General features: G+C 59.6%; 2 protein-coding genes across 2 annotated transcripts in view; both read right to left on the bottom strand.

Moving 5' to 3' along the window:
• Positions 1–19,028, bottom strand: part of NLRC5 (NLR family CARD domain containing 5) — a 940,085-nt gene that overhangs the window by 841,261 nt on the left and 79,796 nt on the right. The gene's annotated exons all lie outside the window — the stretch shown is intronic.
• CPNE2 (copine 2) overlaps positions 377–19,028 on the bottom strand; it is a 38,305-nt gene continuing 19,653 nt past the window's right edge. The window contains exons 5-16 of the mRNA XM_081107585.1: positions 18,906–18,977; positions 17,695–17,778; positions 17,321–17,410; positions 16,703–16,801; positions 16,082–16,168; positions 15,418–15,477; positions 13,612–13,745; positions 12,776–12,830; positions 8,722–8,773; positions 7,257–7,390; positions 2,458–2,694; positions 377–800 (exon numbers count right to left, since the gene is read on the bottom strand). Of these exons, the coding sequence (XP_080963711.1) occupies positions 693–800; positions 2,458–2,694; positions 7,257–7,390; positions 8,722–8,773; positions 12,776–12,830; positions 13,612–13,745; positions 15,418–15,477; positions 16,082–16,168; positions 16,703–16,801; positions 17,321–17,410; positions 17,695–17,778; positions 18,906–18,977 (1,212 nt within the window). The 3' untranslated portion in view covers positions 377–692. The remainder of the gene's footprint in view (positions 801–2,457; positions 2,695–7,256; positions 7,391–8,721; positions 8,774–12,775; positions 12,831–13,611; positions 13,746–15,417; positions 15,478–16,081; positions 16,169–16,702; positions 16,802–17,320; positions 17,411–17,694; positions 17,779–18,905; positions 18,978–19,028) is intronic.

Raw genomic sequence — 19,028 nt, 5'->3', positions numbered from 1 at the left:
TTTTCGAGCATCCGAAACACTGGTGTGGGCTCTGCAGGGGCCAGGAAACCCAGTCGCTGGTGGGGCCTGTGCATTCTGTTCACCCACAGTTTATTGAGCATGTGCATTGTGCCGGGCCCCGTCCCAGTTCAACAGAAGTCTTCCTGTTCATGTGGGATGCAGGTCCCCAAACAGAAGGCTTGCTGGGGAAGGACTTTTCCTGTTCATTTCCCTGTGCAGTGAGCCCACTGGGTCCCGGCTGAGGAAGGCGCTGACACAGGGACGCCTGAGCCTCCTTATTACCCCGAGTGTAACGAGCAGATGCTGTTGGAGCAGGAACTAGGTGCGGGCTGCGGCGCAGAGTGTGAGCCAGGGACACGTTCTCTCAGTCGGCAGCTAGTCATGATTGTAAAAATTTTATTCTCTTTAATAACAGTAATAATTCCACAAAAATTATACAAAGTACATTCAATACTCAGGGGTGGCGGGGACAGGAGGAGAGGAGGCCCGTTTGGCCTGGAAGCATCACCAGTCGACTCCAACAAAGGAAGCCCAGCTGGGCTGGGGGACACGGGGGTGGAGGTCCGATTGTAAAAAATAAATGTGGATCGGTTAAAAAAAAAAAAAAAAAAAGCCCCCGTAAGGAAGCAGGGCGAGCGTGCACGTTCCTGGGGCGGGCGGGAGGCTGGCGCATGCTGCTGCTGGGGGCTGGCTCAGGCGGGCTCCGAGTTGGTGGGGGGCAGGTTTTTATGCTTGAAATACTGCACAACTTGCTGGGGCAGCTCCGCCAGCACGGCTTTTGCCAAGGTTTCTTTTGCTGCCTGCAGGGTGGAGGGGGGTTGAGAGGGAGAGAATAAGGCTTACTGAGCAGAAGTTGTGAGGGGCACTCTTCTCAGAGAGCTGCTCCCGAAGGCGTCCCTGGACAGATCGGCTGGGGCCAGGCTGTCTAAACTGGCGTCCCTCATCCCTGGCCCTGCCTGAAGTCCCACCGTTAGCAGTACCTTCGAGTTATATGTAACTCTTTTTTAATATATTTTTGTTGATCTCAGAGAGGAAGGGAGAGATAGAAACATCTCTGATGAGAGAGAATCATTGATCAGCTGCCTCCTGCACGCCCCCCACTGGGGATGGAGCCCACAACCTGGGCATGTGCCCTGATGGGGAATTGAACCATGACCTCTTGTTTCATAGGTTGATGCTCAACCACTGAGCCACACCAGCCGGACTAAGTGTAACTCTTACCCTGAGCACTTGGGGTGCCTGGGAGTAACATTTTAGAAAGAATTTGTCTGGGGGGGGCTTTTCGGGTCAAGAGCCCTTGGGAGGCAAGCTGCTGCACAGCCTACTCGTGTGGCAAACACATCCCCAGCACCTTGGCTGGCATCAGTGGGCCGTGACTGGTTCGCTGCTGGACACCCAGGCACCGGGGTGCTCGGTCACTGCGGTGGGCATGAGTGAGGGCCAGTGCCCGGCATTTGTCCTCAGACGGCTAATGCTCCAGAGAAGGAACTGAACCGTCTCAGGCAAACCCGGAGGATACTGGGCAGGGATGTGAGACCACCGGTACAACAGAGCGGTCAGTTCTTTTGTTGTTAATGCTCACCCAAGGATATTCTTCTGTTAATATTTAGAGTGGAAGGGAGGGGGATAGACAGAGAGAGAAACATCGATGTGAGAGTGACACATTGATTGGTTGCCTCCCAAACGAGCCCTTCAGGGGAGCAGGGCGGGTACATGCCCTTGACGGGAATTGAACTCCCGACCTTCAGTTTGAGGGCCGATGCTCTATCCACTGAGCCAAACTGGCTAGGGCAAGAGTGGTCCGTTCTTGCTGGTACTTGCTGAGCCAGAGCACGTGGGGGAAGGGGGAGGGGGGCCTTATAGCTGAGAGAACTGAGGCCCAAAGAGGTCAAGGACTTGTCCAAGGCCACACAGTGTGCCTCTGGTCAGATAAAAGGCAGGCCCCAGGCTGGCAGTACAGGGTGGCATCTGAGAGGCTCCTCATGGGCCCAGCCACAGCCTCCCGCGGGCCGACCTGGGGTCACCTGCACTTGGCACAGTCCCTCCAGGAGCCAGTCCTCCCTGCGGAGGCCCTGAGGGAGAGGAGCCGTCCTGAGAGGGGCCGGGTTCCCATCTGGGACGTGAGGCGGCCGGGCCAGGTGTATGAGGAAAGCCTCTCACCTCTAGGCCTTTGCTCTTGCCCCTTTGTCTCCTGAGATCTGCCTCACGCGGGTAACTGACTTCTGGTCAGAGTTAGAGGGCAGGTCTTCTGAAGCCAGTGTTCACAGTATCACATGGTCTTGTCCAGGGCAGGGCCTGACATGGCACCTGGCACTTAGTAGGCCCGCAGGAAATGCTCAGCCAGTGGAGCTGAGGATGGGGGAGCCTAGGACTGGGCAGACAATCCCAAGCTTCATCCTTGGTTTTTATGGCTCCTGGGGCCCAGTGACGCCCCTCCCCAGCCTGGCCCCCACTCACGTTGCGGAACTCTCGGAAGGGCACGAACTGCACGATGTCTCGGGCCGCCTCCTCCCCCGTGTGGGAGCGCAGCCTGCGGCTGTCCCCGTCCAGGAACTCCATGGCAGCGAAGTCGGCGTTGCCCACGCCCACGATGATGATGGACATGGGCAGCTTGGAAGCCTGCACCACGGCGTGCCGCGTCTCCTCCATGTCACTGATGACGCCATCCGTGATGATGAGGAGGATGAAGTATTGCTGTGGGGAGGTCAGTGGGCACTCAACAGGGCCCTGAGGCCCCTTCCCCCTCCCATCCCATCCCCGCCCTTCACAGCCCTCGGACCCATGGGAGGAAGTGTCCCCAGCTGTAGCCGGGTCCCAGCCACCTCAGTACCGGGGCCCCTGCGGCCCTCTTGTCCGTTTAAAGCGCGACCCAGTCTCAGCCCGAGACTTCGTTTTCAACTCGGCTCTGTCCTTGGCACCCTCTGGCCCCTTTCCGGGGGAACTCGGTTTTCCCTCCATAAATAGAGGAGCCCTCGGAGCTGCCTAATCTCTGCTTAGAGCTTCTGCCTTTTACGCCGACCCTTCCGCCTCTCAGGAGAGGAAGTTGGGGCCCAGACCAGTCAAGGTCGTGGACGGCAGGCCCAAGTCAGCCCCCAGGTCAGCATTTGGCCACCTTCACGCCCGTTTGCTCCCTGAGGGACGTACAGGGGATACAAGTTCAGCCCCTAGGATGCCTTGCTCTCCTGCTTGTCCCCCAAGCACAAACTGGAAGGAAGGAGGGGGTGAGTCACATGGAGGCATGAACCCATGGTCCTAATCCCAGTCCTGGCAGCAGTAGGCTGGCTCCTGCACTGTGCCTTTAAGAGATCAAACCCTTGACTGGGCATCCCTGTTGCTATGGAGATGGTGGCCTGAACCCCTGCAGTGGAGGGCTGCTGCTGCCAGCCCCCCACCCCAGCAACCCTTCCCTAAGTCGGGTGCTTCCATCCCACCAGAAATATTCCCGGGCACCCAGCTGGCAAGAAGACAGGAACTGAGAGGCCTGGCAAAGAGGCCTCCCATCCTCCACCCCTCGCGGCCCTGTTGGCTCCCCATGCAGTCAGCCACACGTCTGCCCTGGGAGACCTGGAGCGCGCAGGCCTGAGCCTCCCTCAGCCCTGTCCTGGGAGGTGGGCACGGACAGGGCCTGAGCTGCTGCAGGGCAGTGGGCACCAACTATCTGGGTGAGGAAGTCCCTGTGAACACAGGGCCTGCACAGGCCCTCCCTGGCACCTTCCCACTGCAAGTCTCCTTTAGAGAAGATGCACTGTGAGGTTAAGTGACTTCAGGCCTCCCAGCCAGTCTCAGTTCTGAACCAAGCCTAGCTGACTCCAACGTTGGGGTTCTTCCCACAGCGCCCTCCTTTGCCTGCATTGTCTCTCCAGGAGTGGGGCCTGCACCCTCACCCAGCACCCTAGCGTCAGGAGGCCAGAGTGTCCAACATAGCAGCCCAGGGCGAGGTCCAGAGCCGTGGCACTGGACTTTCACCTGCTGGGTACCAACCAGCTCGTCACAATGCCCACACTCACGTTTGTCCTCAGCTTGGGGTCACCAGCCTTGGCAATGGAAGTCCTGGGCTCCTTGCCCATCGTAGGCAGAGCCCAGGTTGTCCAGGAGCCTCTAGGGTTCATTACAACCCCAGGGGTCTACGCCCCCCCACCCTCCAAGATAGCTCAGAAGGGACCTGGGAGGGGCTGTGGACGAGGAGAATGAAGGGCAGAGCCGGGCAGTAGGAGGGGGGAAGGGGCTCTGCTGTCCCCACAGACAGTCCTGGTCTGCGCTACCCCAAGATGTCCCACCTCCATGGGAGCCTTTCTGGTTTACTTCCGCCTGGCACACCCTTCCCAACCTCAGCTCCCAAACCCACCTGAGGGTCTCCCCCCACCGTGAGCTCTTTCCACTGCAGCGTTGCCCATGGGGCTCCTCCTTGGGGCACCCCTACCTCCCCCACACCCTGAACAATCCTCAGGATAGCCCCCTGTACCCTCTCCTCCACCTCACAGGCCATCTCACCCTGTCTGTGCTCCAGAAACAGCCCATCACTGTCAGGTTGAACCCCAAACCCAGACTCCCAGCACCCTTCAGGGACCGCCTTGCATCCTCTGCCTTTGCCGGAGGCTCTTTGGGTTTCTAGGGCTGTAACCAGCCACCAACCCATTTAACGTTGTGATGGGATTGATAAGAACCTGACTTGACCACACAGTTCTAGTCAGTCTGCACTCCCTGGCTTATTTCTGAGAAGTGGGTTTGCCGAGGGCCCTGGGGTGGGAGTGGGAGGGGGGAAATTCCCAGGGTCCAGGCTGCTTCCCAGGTCCCCTCCACGGGAACACCAGACACCTAGGAGGCCAACCAGGATGGGCCATGGACAAGATGGCCCGAGTCTTATGGGCCAGAGCAGAGGGGAAAATGAAGGCCCGTGGGAGGAGTCCTCTGGCCCCACCAGAACCTCTTAACACCCTTCAGTGGCTCCCCACGGCCCTGTGGGAGCTGGCTCAGCCCTCTCCCACCACACTCTCCTTCAGTTATGCCCACACACCATGCCTCCAGGCTTTGCACATGCTGTTCCCTCCATCTGGGGTGCTCCACATGCATGCACACACGCATGTTCACACATGCAGGTGCACACACACAACTCGAGGCTAACTCTCAAGCATCCTCCAAGTCTCAGCCTGGACATCACTTTTCCAAGAAGCCTTCCTGCGCCCTCTGGGTCGGGTGCCACCTTTATGACTCTACTTCTGTCACCGTAGCTTAATCGCCTTACATCTCGGTTGCTGCTCTCTGGCCCGCCCCCCCCCCCCCCCCAGACTGTAGGCTCTGGGAGGACAGAGGCCATGTCTTGCGTATCACAGAGCCCCCCCCCCCCCCCCTGTACTACACAGAAATATTCTCAGTAAAGACGGGTTGTGTGGCCCAGACAGCATGGCTGGGCATCGACCTAGGAGCCAGGAGGTCATGGTTCAAATTACGGTCACAGCACTTGCCCAGGTTGTGGGCTCGATCCCCAGTGGGGGGCGTGCAGGAGGCAGCTGATTGATGATTTTCTCATCATTGATGTTTCCATCTCTCTCCCTCTCTGAAATCAATAAAAAATATATTTAAAAACAAAAGATGTGTTGTGTGAATGAATGGAGTACAGCTCTGCCTAGAGAGACACTTCCTACCACCTGCTCTCTTTCCTGTGCGTGGGCATGCGTGTGCGTGTGCCTGGGAACAGGGAGGGTGAAGCCACACCAAGCATTCCCCCCAAAGCGGCTGTATAAAAGTATCAGTTAATGCACCGATTGTTTTCTTTTGCCTCGGGCCTAAATGTGCTCGGCATCACCAAATGCTGGCCCAAGAGACGGCCCCAGAAGACGCAGCCACCCACACTCCGAGCGCTCATTGTGCGTGGGACGCTGTGCATGCTCATCTGGCTGAATCCGCCCCGTGCTGCTGGCAGGCAAGTGCTGTGCCATCACCTGCAGTGTTCAGGTGAGCAAACAGGTCCGAGAGCTTAAGCAACCTGCTGCGGGTCACACGGCCATGATGTGGGGGCGCTGGAGTATGAACAGGGTTTTGGGGGCCCCCAGAGCTTGGGACTGCAGGAAATGGACCTCTGTGATCCATCTTCACATGGCTGGCTTTTGAGGGAATTTGCTGAATTTCCCCAGGGCAGACAGAATGGAGGGAGGAGGGAAGAGGAACCAAGAACTGCCTGTGGGCCAGCATCATGGTGGAAACCCCGGGGCGTCTGCCTCAGCTAGACAGGGGAGGTGGAGGCAGCTAGAAAGGCCTCAGCCCAATTTTTCTTTTTTTAATGGCCCAGTGGGAGACAGCAAGGCCTAGGCGACATGTTCCTCAGCCAATGAGGAACCGGAGGAGGGACTAAATTAATAGGCTATGCTGGCTGCACCAGGTGTGCCTGTACAATGGGACGGACGCCCCCTCTCGAGAGGGTATTGAAGGTCTCATTTTCACCATACTTCCGTCTCCGAGTCCGTCATTTGAATTCAGACAGGTGAGCCATTTCTCACAGGGCCGAACCATAGGACAGCCCACCGTCCCCATATTTTGCGCAAGGTGAGACGGGACCCAGGACTGGGAAGAAGTAGAGACCTATTAGTAGCCATTCTTGGTGTAAGAGGAGCCAACAGACACGCCCTGGCCCCTCTCCTGCAGCCCAGAGATGGATGGAGACGCCCGAGCTGGGGTGGGCAACAGGAGGGAGCTGGCTCCCAAGGGAGGACCAGGTCATAAAGTGGCTGGAGTGCTGGGAGGATTAGGGCTGGTCAGGATGCAGACTTGCTCAGAGAATGGGCCAGTTCTGCCCTCAGCAGTTTCCCAGAACACACAGGCACCTTCCTGGCCCTCCCGGGGCCCAGGCTCCCCCCACAGACCTAGGATCCAGCCAGAGGGCAGTAGAGGCCCCACCTCCACCTCAGTCCTACCAGCTCTCAGCAGGTGAAAGGGCCGTGGAGGGCTGCTGGCTTCCTTCCTACTCCCCCTCCTGGTTTTTCCCTTAAACAAGAATGCGGGTCTTTTTTCCATTCCTTTGAAAGCTGGCTCCAGCGGATAATAGCTGGGCAGGACAATGGCCTGGCTGGCTGCAGGCATCCAAACAATTCCAGCCCAAAGCCCCAGGAATTTTATGAAAAGCCACTCCCAGGCCAGTCCCAGACACTGTCCCATTCAGGTTGCCCCAGATGCTCCCAGCACCCCCGCAGCTTTCCCTCTCCCATTTCAGAAAGGAAACAGGCTCAGAGCTGGGGAGGGGCTTGTCTCGGGCCCCTACTCACCGTGGCCGTCTGCTGCTGCGTGGCCTGGGCCGCAAACCGGGCCACGTGGTTGACGATGGGAGAGAAGTTGGTGGGGCCGTAGAAGCGGATGTGGGGCAGGCAAGCCGAGTATGCCTGGGCGATGCCGTCCACGCCTGCCTCGGAGACGAGAGTCTAGGTCAGCCGGGTGCTCCCTCAGCCCGCACCCTCTCTCATCCCAATTGCTCACCCCGAATGCTCCCACTGGAAGCTCCCGGAGGGCGGGGCTGGGCCGTATAAAGAGCCCCGAATGTGGAGTCAGATGGACCTGAGTTCAAATCTTGCCTTTGCACCTTCTTAGCTGTGGAACCTGCGGCAAGTTTAATCTTTCTGAGCCCGTTTCCCGTTCATGAGACTGATAATCTACCTTTGGGCAGTTGGCGGGAGGGGGTACAGCAGGCTTGGAAAAGCCTGCGATGACACATCAGGGCCCCGGGGAGCCATCAGGAAGTCCATTTGGGACACGCTGTGGCTTTTGCTCGGGCTTGCTGGGGGCACGGAGCTGCTTCTCCCGCCCCTGCACGCAGTAGGTGCTCTGTAAACAGCCACCATTCTGAGCCCGAGAATATCCCGCCTGCCCTGTGGTCCTCTCTAGCAGGTCTCTGGCCAGCGGTGAGGGTGACTAACAGGCACTTGGACAAAATATCTCTGGAGACCCGCCCCAAACTAGACAGGAGTGCAGGGTCATGTGGCTTCTGAGTCAGCATCGTCCCCAAGTTGGGGACTTGATGCCTTTCCCTTCCAAGTACAAACCAGGCCAGCTTTGGGGCTCCCCCAGGAAGGGGGGTGCCTCAGCCAGGCCAAATCCTAGGCTGAAAGTCCCACGATGGCAGGACCGCCCTCTTCCATACCCACCTGGAGCTCCTCTTCCTCCTCCAGTACTTTCCTGACTGACCCTGAGGCTCAGAAATCCTCTGAGGCCTTGGGGTACAGGCTGAGCACAGACTGCCCGCCCACTGCCTGCCCCAGGCAACCTTCAACCCTTGGGTGCCTAGGCTCTCCGTGAAAGGCGGAGTGGGGCAGGGCCAGGCCCTCCCAGCCAGAGCTGGCAGGAGGTGAGAGGCAGGGATGTAATCTGCCACCCTTACCCCCTCCTGGTCTACCCAGGGCTTCCGATCAGCGCTCTCCTGAATTCTCACCTGACCACAGTGATGTGAGCTAAGCAGGTATCACATCTCCTAGGGCAGGTGAGAAGCCAAAGGCTCAGAGGTGCAGGGATCTCTCCGAGGTCACACAGCCAGGAAAGGGCAGCAGCTACTCTTGAACCCAGGACCGCCCGACTCCAACCTGCAATTCCAGCCCCCATCTTGCTTATTTTGAGAAAGCCGGAGGGGGAGGGGAGAGGAGGAAAGTACGGAAGCCTGTAGACCTGTACTCCGCCCTCCCTCCGCCCAGGAAGGTGGCCCAGCGCAAACCCAGGGCAGGTGTGGGGAGGCTTGACGCTCACCTGAGCAGAAGGGGTTGGTGGGGTTGAAGTTGATGGCAAACTCATGAGAGACCTGAAATGCAGAGAAGATGCTCAGCTGGCGGCCTCCTGGCCCCAAGCCTGGTCCCAGGCCACCCCCCTGCTGCACCCAGACTCCCTCTGTGGGCACCTGGCTCTTTACTGCCCCCCTCCCCGAGGTCAGGGCTACTGATGCCCCCACATCTGCTTGACCTCCACTGCTGGGTCTGAGCCACACGGAGAGGGCCCCCGAGACCCCTCCCCATCACCCCAAACCGTCGTCAGGATCGGGGCTGCCTGAGTGGGGAGAGGTGCCTCTGAGACGGCGGGCCTAGGAGCGCTCAGAGTGCCCCGTCATCACCAGCTCTCGCGTGCGCTGGGGCCAGAACCAGAGCTCCCCTGCACCACAGGCTGCCCCGCACACCCTGTCACCATTACACCCTGATCTTGGGGAACACGCACGCACCAGAACTAGACCCCATCGGGGCTGCAGGTGGGACTGGGTGGCTGCAGAACCCCAGGCCTCAGGAGAGCCAGAGCTCAGAAGGGGGTCCCCCCACTCTCCCTCCTCCAGCCGGTTCCAACTCCCCACTCGGCCCCCTTCCCTACCGCGTGCCACGCCCCATGTTCCTGCTTCCCAGTCACCCCCTCGTTCCTTCCTCGCATCGCCCAGTGGGGAAAAGCCAGTTATTACCCCATTTTTTAGATGATGAAACAGACGCAGCGCGGACTAGAATGTGCCCATGCTCTCCCGTCTACGGAAGGCCAGGCCGCCTCCTGCGCTCACTTTGCATAAACCCACGGACCTCAGCAGGTGCCCCTGCCTTGCGTTGAGGGTTTTAATTAGGAGGGTGAAGAGTCGGGCCCAGGGGGAGCTCCCGTCTGGGCACAGACCACCCCAGACGCACGCGTTAGCTCCTGACACCACAGTGGAGGCGCTGGGAGTCCAATGCCCCCACTTCACAGACCGACACACTGAGGCCCGGAGAGGGGCAGCCAGGGGCCAAGGCTAGTGACGCAGGCCCCTCACGCCTCGAGATGGGGTTGGACGCCAGCCCCTAGGGAGCCCTCCTGCGCCAAGAGGGGAGGGTGGGCAGGAGGCCTGAGGAGGAGACCCCTCCCTGTCTGGGGGTGCGGGGTTCTGTTCTTTGCTCCTTCAGCCCTAAGTGCCTGGCATGGAGCCAGTCCCTGGATGCCCCTCTTGGGCCCTGGCCCTGCCCAGGTCCCCATTCCTCTGTCCCCAGTCTGGGCTCCAGGTGTAGGGCCGCCCCCCACAGGTCCTCGTTGCCATGGCAACTTCATGAGCCTCTACAGCGATCTGGAGGGGGGCTTGCATGGAGGGGGCTGAGAGAGGAAAACGGTTGCCAGGGAAACAGGTCTCCCTTGGGCCCACGATTTCCTACAAAATCAGATTTTAGGAGATTTTAGAGACCAAGGGGGAAAAGTCCCCCCTGATGCGGGGGACAGATATTTACCTTTCTCGGCCTCCCAACCTCTTCATCCCCAACTCCTTTCCCCTCTTTGGGGGAGGGCGTGGCCTGGGGTCAAGTGGGTGGGGCTGTGGGAGGTCAGCCTCCACCTGGGGCCTCTCAGGTTACCTACGGCAGCTGCTCCATTTCCCAGGTGGCAACGCTGAGGCTCAGAGAGAGCCAAGGGATGCCTAGGTCACATGAGTGAGCCACAGCGGGGCCAGGAACAGGCCTGGGGGACAGGTGTCCGTGCTGCCCGTGCACAGCCCCTCCCACGCTTGTTGCCCTGGTTTGCCTGAAAAACGCCGGTAAACAACCAGCTGCCCGGAGGCCACACCAAGCCGATTAGGGGCCCCTGGGGACCGGCTGGGCACAGGTCTTTGTCCTGGGGCTCCCCGTGGCCCGTGACAACCAATGGTCCCCGTTCACCTCACCTGGCCCTCTCCAGGCCCTGCTCCGTGAGTTACTTAAGACACCGCTCCCTGGGGCCCTGGCAGAGGCAGGACTGGAGAGGGAGGCTCAGATGGTAGAGGGAGCCGACCTCAGAGCTGCCCTCCGTAAGCCTCCGTTTCCCCAACCAGGCCTTCCTTCTGCCCCATCTCTCCCTTCATCTAACTCTGGCTCCTTTCGAAGGTCCAAGCCCTCAGCCCCTGCCCAGGTCAGGGAGGAACGGAGACCCCAGTGCAGGGAGCGAGTCCTCCTAGCTCCTCCCAGCTTCAGAACGAACACCTCTGCCTACACAGGCCCCTGGGCCCCAAATTCACTGTCAACAAACACACACCCCAAGTGCATGCCGGGAGCAGGCGCACAGCGAGGAGGAAGCCAGTGCCCCCTCCCCCCCAGCACTGAGCCCACACAGACAGAAGTGACCACAGTTCCCTGAGGACAGTGCCCCGCAGGGAGGAGGGGCCCATAGCACAGAAGGCCTGGCGATGGGGTAGGGGTTGCTCTCTCCCTGAGAAGCACTGTGGGAAGTGAGTGAAAGGGAGCAACAGGTTGGGGAAGGCCCCATGCAAAGGCCCTGGGGTGGAAAGGAAGGAAAGAGGCTCCTGGCAGGAGCAAGGCCAGTTAGAATGAGAGGGAGGGGGTGCTAGGAGGGGTCAGGCCCGGCAGGGAGGATGGGACAGAGTTCTCCGTCCTCTCCCCGCCTGTTTCCGTGGTTCCGGCCTCCCTCCGGGCAGCGCCGGGGCACTCCAGCCTGGCCAAGCCCCGGTCTCCCGAGAGTGGCCCTGTGACATTTTCAAGGAGGCTTTTGCGCAAGAGAACATCTCACGGAGCGGTTCTCTGAAAGCTGGCTGGTGTCCTAGCAACAGGCTCCTGCTGGGCCTGCCAGCACCAGCCCTCCCTGCCCCCTCTCCCCACCGCACCGGCACCGTTTTGGTCCTGCAGGACCCTGCCCCCTGCCGCAGGATGGCCAGCAGGTCCCGTGGCCACTCTCTGAAGCTCCAGGTGAAAATCATCCTCCCTGGGGAGGGTGGGAAGCGAACGCTCATTCTGGAGAGGGCATGCAACGTGGACAGGCGGGCGCACTGGCTGGGACAGACACGCAGGGGCAGGAGCCCCTGTGCGCACCCCCCCCCCCCAGGCCTCTCATCAGAGGGGCTGCAGCTTCTGAGAATCAACCTCAGAGTCCATCTGCCCGGTTGGAATCGAGGCCCCTGCTGCAAATGGGACCTTGGGCAGGTCACCTGAACCTCTGTTCTTTCACCTGTAAAATGGCCATCGTCCCTTCTCTCCATCCCTCCATCCTGCCCACCCTCACCCCAGCCAGTCCCCGCCCAGCAGCCAGCCTTCAAAAGTGCCACCTGGATTATAACCCTCCACGTGGACCCCGCAGCAGCCCCCATTGCTCTTTAATATGCGTTTGAGGCCCTGCAGGGCTTGCCCCCCACTCTCTAGCCTCCTCTCTCTCCGTCCTGCCCATCTTCCACAGACAGGCCATCACGCCCACCTTCCCTCTGTTCCTCCAACTGGCCTGCTTCCTCTGCCGCCCAGACTTTGACAGGCTGTTCTCTCTGCCACGCTCCCTGCCCCAGCGCCACCCCCAGTCACTCTGAGAATCCCTACTTTCCCTTCCCCTCTTGGCTTAGACCACGCCTCCTCCAGGAAGCCTTCCTTGATATTCCCAGGCAGGGGTTGGGGCCCTCCTCTAGCCTATGCTGTCCCATCTCCGCACTCATGACCCTGCCTGTCTTTAGGGTTTCCAGACAGAACACAGATGCCCAGTTAAATTTGAATCTCAGATAAACAATGGATATTTTAGTATAAGCATTTCCCAGACAATATTTAGGACATGGTTATACTAAAAAAAACCCACACCTTGTTCATCTGAAATTCAATGGGTGTCTTGTGTTTTTATTTGCTAAGTCTGGTATCCTCCTCATCTCCCCCCGCCCCGCCAGAGTTGGGTACTGGGGGGCAGACAGCGTCCCTGTCCTGCTCTGTGGGAGGCTCAGGATGAGAAAGGAGCATGGGTTTGGGGGCAACTCAAAGGCAGGGCGGCTGGGCAGAGCGCCAGACCTTTCCAAAGCAAATCTTGGGAAGATACACTCGCATCCCATCTCGGCCAGGAGTCCGGCTTCACCTACCTTCCAGTCTGGGGGTAACTGGGCCCCGAACCCTAGAGCGGGAAACATCTTATCACTGATAAGAGAGAGAGAAAAAAAATCACCATTAGACTACGGGACAGGGGCTGCACCCACCCGCCCTCGCCCTTCCCAGGCCCCTCCCCAGAGCTGGGCCCTCTGTCTGCAACTCACAGAGAAAGCTCACCCCCTCTAGCCAACCTCTGTTCAAAGGACCCTCGAGCGCAGACGTGCCTCTGGGTGGCTGGTGTGGCTTGACCCCATCTACACTGTGGCAGACACAGAGCGTCTCACCAATGGGCCTGCATGCAGCTTCTAGATCCTTCTCACACCGGGGCCTCATGCAGCCACTAAACCAGGCACGATGGAAGTGAAAGGCACTCAGCCCTCCTTCATGGCTGGGAACGTTCTCCCGAAAGGAGAACCCTGGTTGGCATTCAAGGCCCTGGCGCTTAGCCTCATCTCCTTCCACCTGCCCTCCCTCACACCCTGCCCCCCCAGCTCTGGCCACTGACCACTGGCCACTCCACCTTCAATCCTGTGCGCCCGCTCCTGGAACACCTCTCCTCCATCTGTTCCCCGTGGCGAACTCCTCCTCATCCGCTAAGGCCCAATTCAAATGGCCCCTTCTCTCTGGGGGTTTCCCCGACACCCCGGCTCCCTCTTTCTCTGGAGCTCCCGTAGCTCCTGCCTCACTTGTAAACTGGTCTGTGGAAACCCCAATGATTTCTCCCCCATCTTCACGCTCAGGTAGAAACTCCCCGAGGCGGGGGGCCACGTCTCAGCTGCGTAGGCTGGAGCCGAGCTGAACGGACGTGCGGAGTCCCTCCCCTGCTCACCTGTCGTAGTCCTGAATGATCTGCCCCACGGCCCAGATGGCCGACAGGTATTCGTTGCTGCCCATGGGGTTGATGTAGTGCAGAGAGGAGGGGTCGAGGGGGTTCCCGTTGGAGGCTGTGAAGTCTATCCCGACCTGCAGGGTGGGCAGGAGACACCCCCGGTGTGAGCAGAGACCCCAGCTCCCCTTCTCACCCACGGGGAACAGAGAGGCTGACGGGACACGGGGAGCCCGCTCCTCTCCCATAAGGCCGTCTGACACCTGTGTCACTCCTCTGGCTCTCACGCCAGCTGTGGCTCACCGTGGCCTGAGCATAAAGTCTATTATCCAGACGGGGTGCAAAGCCAACTTAGAGCCCAAATTCCTTCCCCTTCACCCTCCCAGCTCCCTGGCTCCCCATCTCCAGGCCTTTATCCTGAGGCTCCCGCCACCTACAGAGCCAGGCAGGCCGCCGTTTCTCCCAGACACTCACCCACCCCAAGCCAACTCCTCCTCACCCCTCAGACCACTAAGAGGCCTGGGACCTGAGGCTGCCAGGTAGGGCAGTGCCCACCTCCCCAATCAGACCTGCAGGCAAGACGCATGCCCAGCAGGACTGGGTCCAGGGCTGGGCACCTGGCACCGGGCAGGTGCCCCACAGGGACTGGGGCTGACAGTGGCCAGGGATCCAGGCTCTACCAGCTCTCAGCCTTGAGGGAAGCCCAGCCCAGACCTTGCAGGGCAGCACCAAGGGGCAGCCACGCGCTGAGGGTTAGGACAGGGACCCTGTGGGGGAGACGGCCACCTTAGGACTCAGTGGCTGTGGGGCGGGTTGGCTCCCTGAGGTCAGGGTGGTATGTCTTAGTTCTCGGGACCCCGGCAGGGGCACAGCTAGAGCCTGGCACCCAGGAGGTGCTCAGTGCCCATCTGCTGAGTGGGCACATGCATGCGGGAGGAATGGGACTGCCTGGCCTCTCTGTGGGTGAGGGGGCAGCGGTAACCAGACAATTACAGTCAACAGGGCCAATCCCCCAACCCCATTAACCCTGCAGCTGACCTCCAGGCCTCAGGGACCTAGAGGTGGTGATGGAGGCCGTGAGGCAGGTGGGGAGGTGGGCAGAGCATGGGACCAGCAGGTTCTCCCCTGGGCCCGAGGCTCCGCTTGGAGTGAGGACCCGGGACAGAAGTCTGCAGGGCACACTCCAGGCCACAGCAGTATTTATCGAGTGTCTGCTCTGTGCTAGGCACTGGAGGTCGGAGCAGAAACATAAGCTAGAGGTTGGACAACAGGGATGAGCAAGAAAGGCTTCAGATCATCTTAGAGGGGCAAGTGCCCTGAAAAGGATGAACTAGAAAGAGCAACAGGGAAGACAAGGTCCCCTCACTGGGCGACCTCCATGCCCCGCCTGCAGGATGGCAGGGCGGCCACCAGAAGGTTCCAGGAAAGAGAGTTCCTGAAGGCGTTGGTGGTATAGTGGTGAGCATAGCTGCCTTCCAGGAAAGAGAGTTCCAGGCAGAAGGAAGAGCAAATGCAAGGCCTAAGGCAGAGTGGGGTTTGGCATGTGGGGGGAAGAGTGAGCATCGGTGTGGAAAGAGCTGAGCAAGGAGGGAGGGAGGGAGCAGGTGAGGCAGCAAGGCCTGTGGCCAGCGAGGGGGAAGTTGGCTTTTTCCTTCCCAAGGGGTGTTGCCAGCAAACTCTGTGGGGTGGGCAGCCACGCGCTGACCTGCAGCTAAGCCCGGACTCAGGCCCACCCGCCAGGGCAGACACAGCCCTGGGCCCCGGAAAGTCCCTCTTGCATGACCCTCACTGGGGAGGGGGGAGCCTTACGGTGAACATGAGCTGGCAGCCTCCCAGGATGTAGTCCAGGAAGGAGTAGTCCCGGTTTATCTGCAAGGAATCGGGGAGTCAGTGGGTCCCCGCCCTGCCCGAGGGCTGGCCCTCCACTGGGCCACACTCTCCACGGATGACCTTGAAGCCGCTGCTCTGCACCCTGAAACCTTAGCAGGGTCAAGGAGACCAAAACAGGCAGAGGACAGAGCTGGACCTGATTACAACAAAACCCAGACCTCTAGGACAAAGCCCTCAGAGCAAGGGTTCCCAGTGGGGACACACGCACACACACACATACACACATGCACACGCACACACGCACGCACGCACACGCACATGCACACACAATGATTGCAGGCGGGGTCCCAGGACCCAGCGCATCAGTTACACCTACTAATTGTATGACAGAGAACATCTCCAGCTGTTATGTGGTCTGTAAAGTTATGGGTAATGTTATAGGGTCATCTCATGTCCTCCAAGACCTCCACCCAGGGATGTGATATGAGACTAACCCTTCCCATGCTTTACCTCATCAACATCCCCATTCTATAGATGAGGAATCTGAGGCCCACATAGGTTCGGCTCCGAAAGTCACAGAGCCAGGACCGGGACTGGCAGAACCGGCCCTGCCCTGTGCCTCCCCCACTCCCCGCTGGCTCACCTTGCAGGATCGCAGGATAATAATGCCCGAGTTTTTATAGTTCTTCTTTTTCCTCTGCTTCTTGGGGTTGATGCACTCGAACTCCAGCTGGGAGGAGGGAGAGAAGCTCACCTCAGGGCCTGCCTGGGGACTGACCCTCCTCTGGACCCCAGAATCCCCTCCACAGCATCGACCAGGGGTAGCATGCCTCCTCCAGGAAGCCTTCCTGGATGTCCACACCCAGAAATGGGTCCTGCCCCCTGGGTTCACACCAAGCTGTGGCTCCCCAAGGTAGGAGAGCTGCCTCTACCCCGACCCCAAGACAACACATCCATGTCATATCCACTCATGAGCCCAGAACTGGCACCCAGGGCCTGGCTTCTCAGGGTTAGTTATATGGGCAGCTCCTGAGTGCTCGCTATGTGCTAGGCACTTTCCCTGTCTCATTTCATTTAATTCCCACTCTACTCCACCCCCATTTGACAGATGGGGAAACTGAGGCCCAGAGAGACTGGATGTCTTATTCAAGGTCATACAGCCAGAGAAGTAAAATCTGAGCCCCAGGCTGCCTGATTCCAAAACCTGTGCCCTCTCCCTGGCCCCTGCGGAGGTCCTGGGGTCACACACACGCGCCCCTCTTACCGGAACGCCATCGCGAGCATCGCACATCTGTGACACCGAGGTCTGGAACTCGCCGATGAAGTCGTGGCCCCCGTCATTGTCATAGTCGTAGCATATGACCTGGGGTGGGTCCAGTGAGGTCACCCCAGAGCTGACCCCCCCAAAGAGGAGCCCTCCAGCCCCTCTCAGCTCCCTGAGCAAACCCCTCGGGGACAACAGCAGTCACCCTGTTTTAGAGAAGGGACCCACACAGCTGGAAGCACTGCCCAGGTCACTCAGGGGCTGGGCAGGGCCAGGACCCGGGTCTCCTCCCCCTCCCCCCAGATGGGTTCTCTCTCCATCTGAGTAAGAAAGAGCTGCCTGGCCGGCATGGCTCAGTGGTTGAGCATCGATCTATGAACCAGGAGGTCATGGTTCGGTTCCTGGTCAGGGCACATGCCCAGGCTGTGGGCTTGATCCCTAGTAGGAGCTCTCTCATCATTAATGTTTCTCTTTCTCCCTCTCCCTTCCTCTCTGGAATCAATAAAAATATTTTTAAAAAAAGAAAAAAGAGCTTTCCCAGGGCAGCCAGGACGCCTCGGGTAGACGGGAAGGCTGCAGTGGCAGCGTGGGGAGCAGGGCTCCCAGGGCCCCCCTCACCTGGATGGGCTTCTCCATGTCCCCGTCACACAGGGACACCAGTGGCACGGTGAACGGTTTCCACACAGGGTCCAGCGTGTACTTGATCACCTGCAGGACAGTGAGGGGCAAGGGTGGGCCTGGGCCAGGGGACAGCAGTGCGCTGGGGTCAGAGCAGCCCAGTGGGGACAGGGAGTGGCAAGATGGAGAGACCCACAGCCACGCTTCTGAGGACGGAAGTGGGCATCCCTGTGGCAGGGAGAACAAGTCCTTCAGGCACCATCACGCTCCCCTGGGCACTGCTTGGCTGTGACTGCACAGCCCTCTCTCGGCCGTTGGGGGCGACTGGACTGGAGACCCCCCGGCTTAGAGACCTCCGGTCCCCACGCACCCACCTCCGTCCTGTGGACCAGCATCCACTTGCCATCATCCCCGGGCTTATAGAACTCGAGGAACGGGTCCGACTTCCCGAAGAGGTCCTGGAGGGAGCGGGAGGTGCAGGTGAGGGGGGCGCAGCTGCCACATTCAGCCAGGAGGGGGTTTGTGGCCGGCTGCCTCCACCGCCCAGGGCCAGGGGGCGGCTGTGGGCAGAGCCAGCCTGGCCCCCTCCCTTGGCCTCTGCGGGGCTCAGCGAGAGGCCAGAGCTGCTGCAGCCCCTGGGACCCACTGCCTCCCCGGAGAAACCACCCCACCCCGGGTTCCCACACTTGTACTCGGAGCCCCTGAGGGTGGAGCTGCGGGAGCAGGAGGCCAGCTTTGTAGACCAGGCAGGACTTCAAAAGGGTGATTGTTCCCAGGGCAAGAGGAGGCCCCTGGCAGGACGTGATTCTCATTTATTTAGTGGGAATCCGAAAAAATGGCAACTCTCCCAAGCACATTACCGATGGGATATGCTATCCTTTTAAAATCCATTGATTTAAGTTAAGAGTGTCGTTCTAAAGAGTCTATAATCAAGTGGGGGAGCCAGAAAATAAATAATAATGTACATCAGGCAGTGATTAGTATTAAGAAGACAAGTAAAGCAAGGGTGGGGGGGAATCAGGGACCATTCCAGTTTTGGGGAAGACCTTGCTGAGGAGGTGACACAAGAGCAAAGGCGTGATGGAGGCGAGGGGCCACCATGAGAATATTCAAGGAAAAGAACATTGCAGGTAGAGGGAACAGCATGTGCAAAGGTCCTGAGGCAGCAGGGCACCTTGTGTAATTCTGGGACAAGGAGGAGCTGATCTGGCAGAAGCGGAATGACAATGAGGAGAGTGAAACAGGTGAGGCCAGGGGGTCTGGGGCTGCGGACACACCAGGTGGGGCCCCGTAGGTTACTGTAAGGATCCTAGCATTTACACAAAGTGAGGTAGGGAGTTCCCAAGGAGTGGCTCCTGACAAGGAGCCACGTCTTGAATACTTCTAAGTGATGGGAAACTCACTACCTTAATGGTGAAGAGGTCCTACGTGGGCGTGGCCGGTACAGCCCTGTGCTATGGGCTTGTCCCTTGGTGGGGGGTGATGACGGTGGCGGCCAGAAGTTCCAGGTCTAGGCCCCACAACCCTGGGATTGGGGTTGTTCAATTGCTCCCGGAAGGAGAACCCCCTCCTCCGCCCCCCTCACCTTCTTGTCCAGCTTCCTGCCCGCCAGGCTCAGTGTGATGACGCGGTTGTCTGACAGCTCCTGGGCAGCGATCTGTGAGGCCAGAGGAATCGGGGTGGGGGGGGGGCGCGGCTCAGCACCTGT

This window comes from Myotis nattereri (assembly GCF_964212035.1).
Source record: "Myotis nattereri genome assembly, chromosome: 15".
NCBI classification, from domain to species: Eukaryota; Metazoa; Chordata; class Mammalia; order Chiroptera; family Vespertilionidae; genus Myotis; species Myotis nattereri.
Note: the sequence above shows the minus strand (reverse complement) of the source record. Positions and strands in the feature narration are given on the sequence as shown.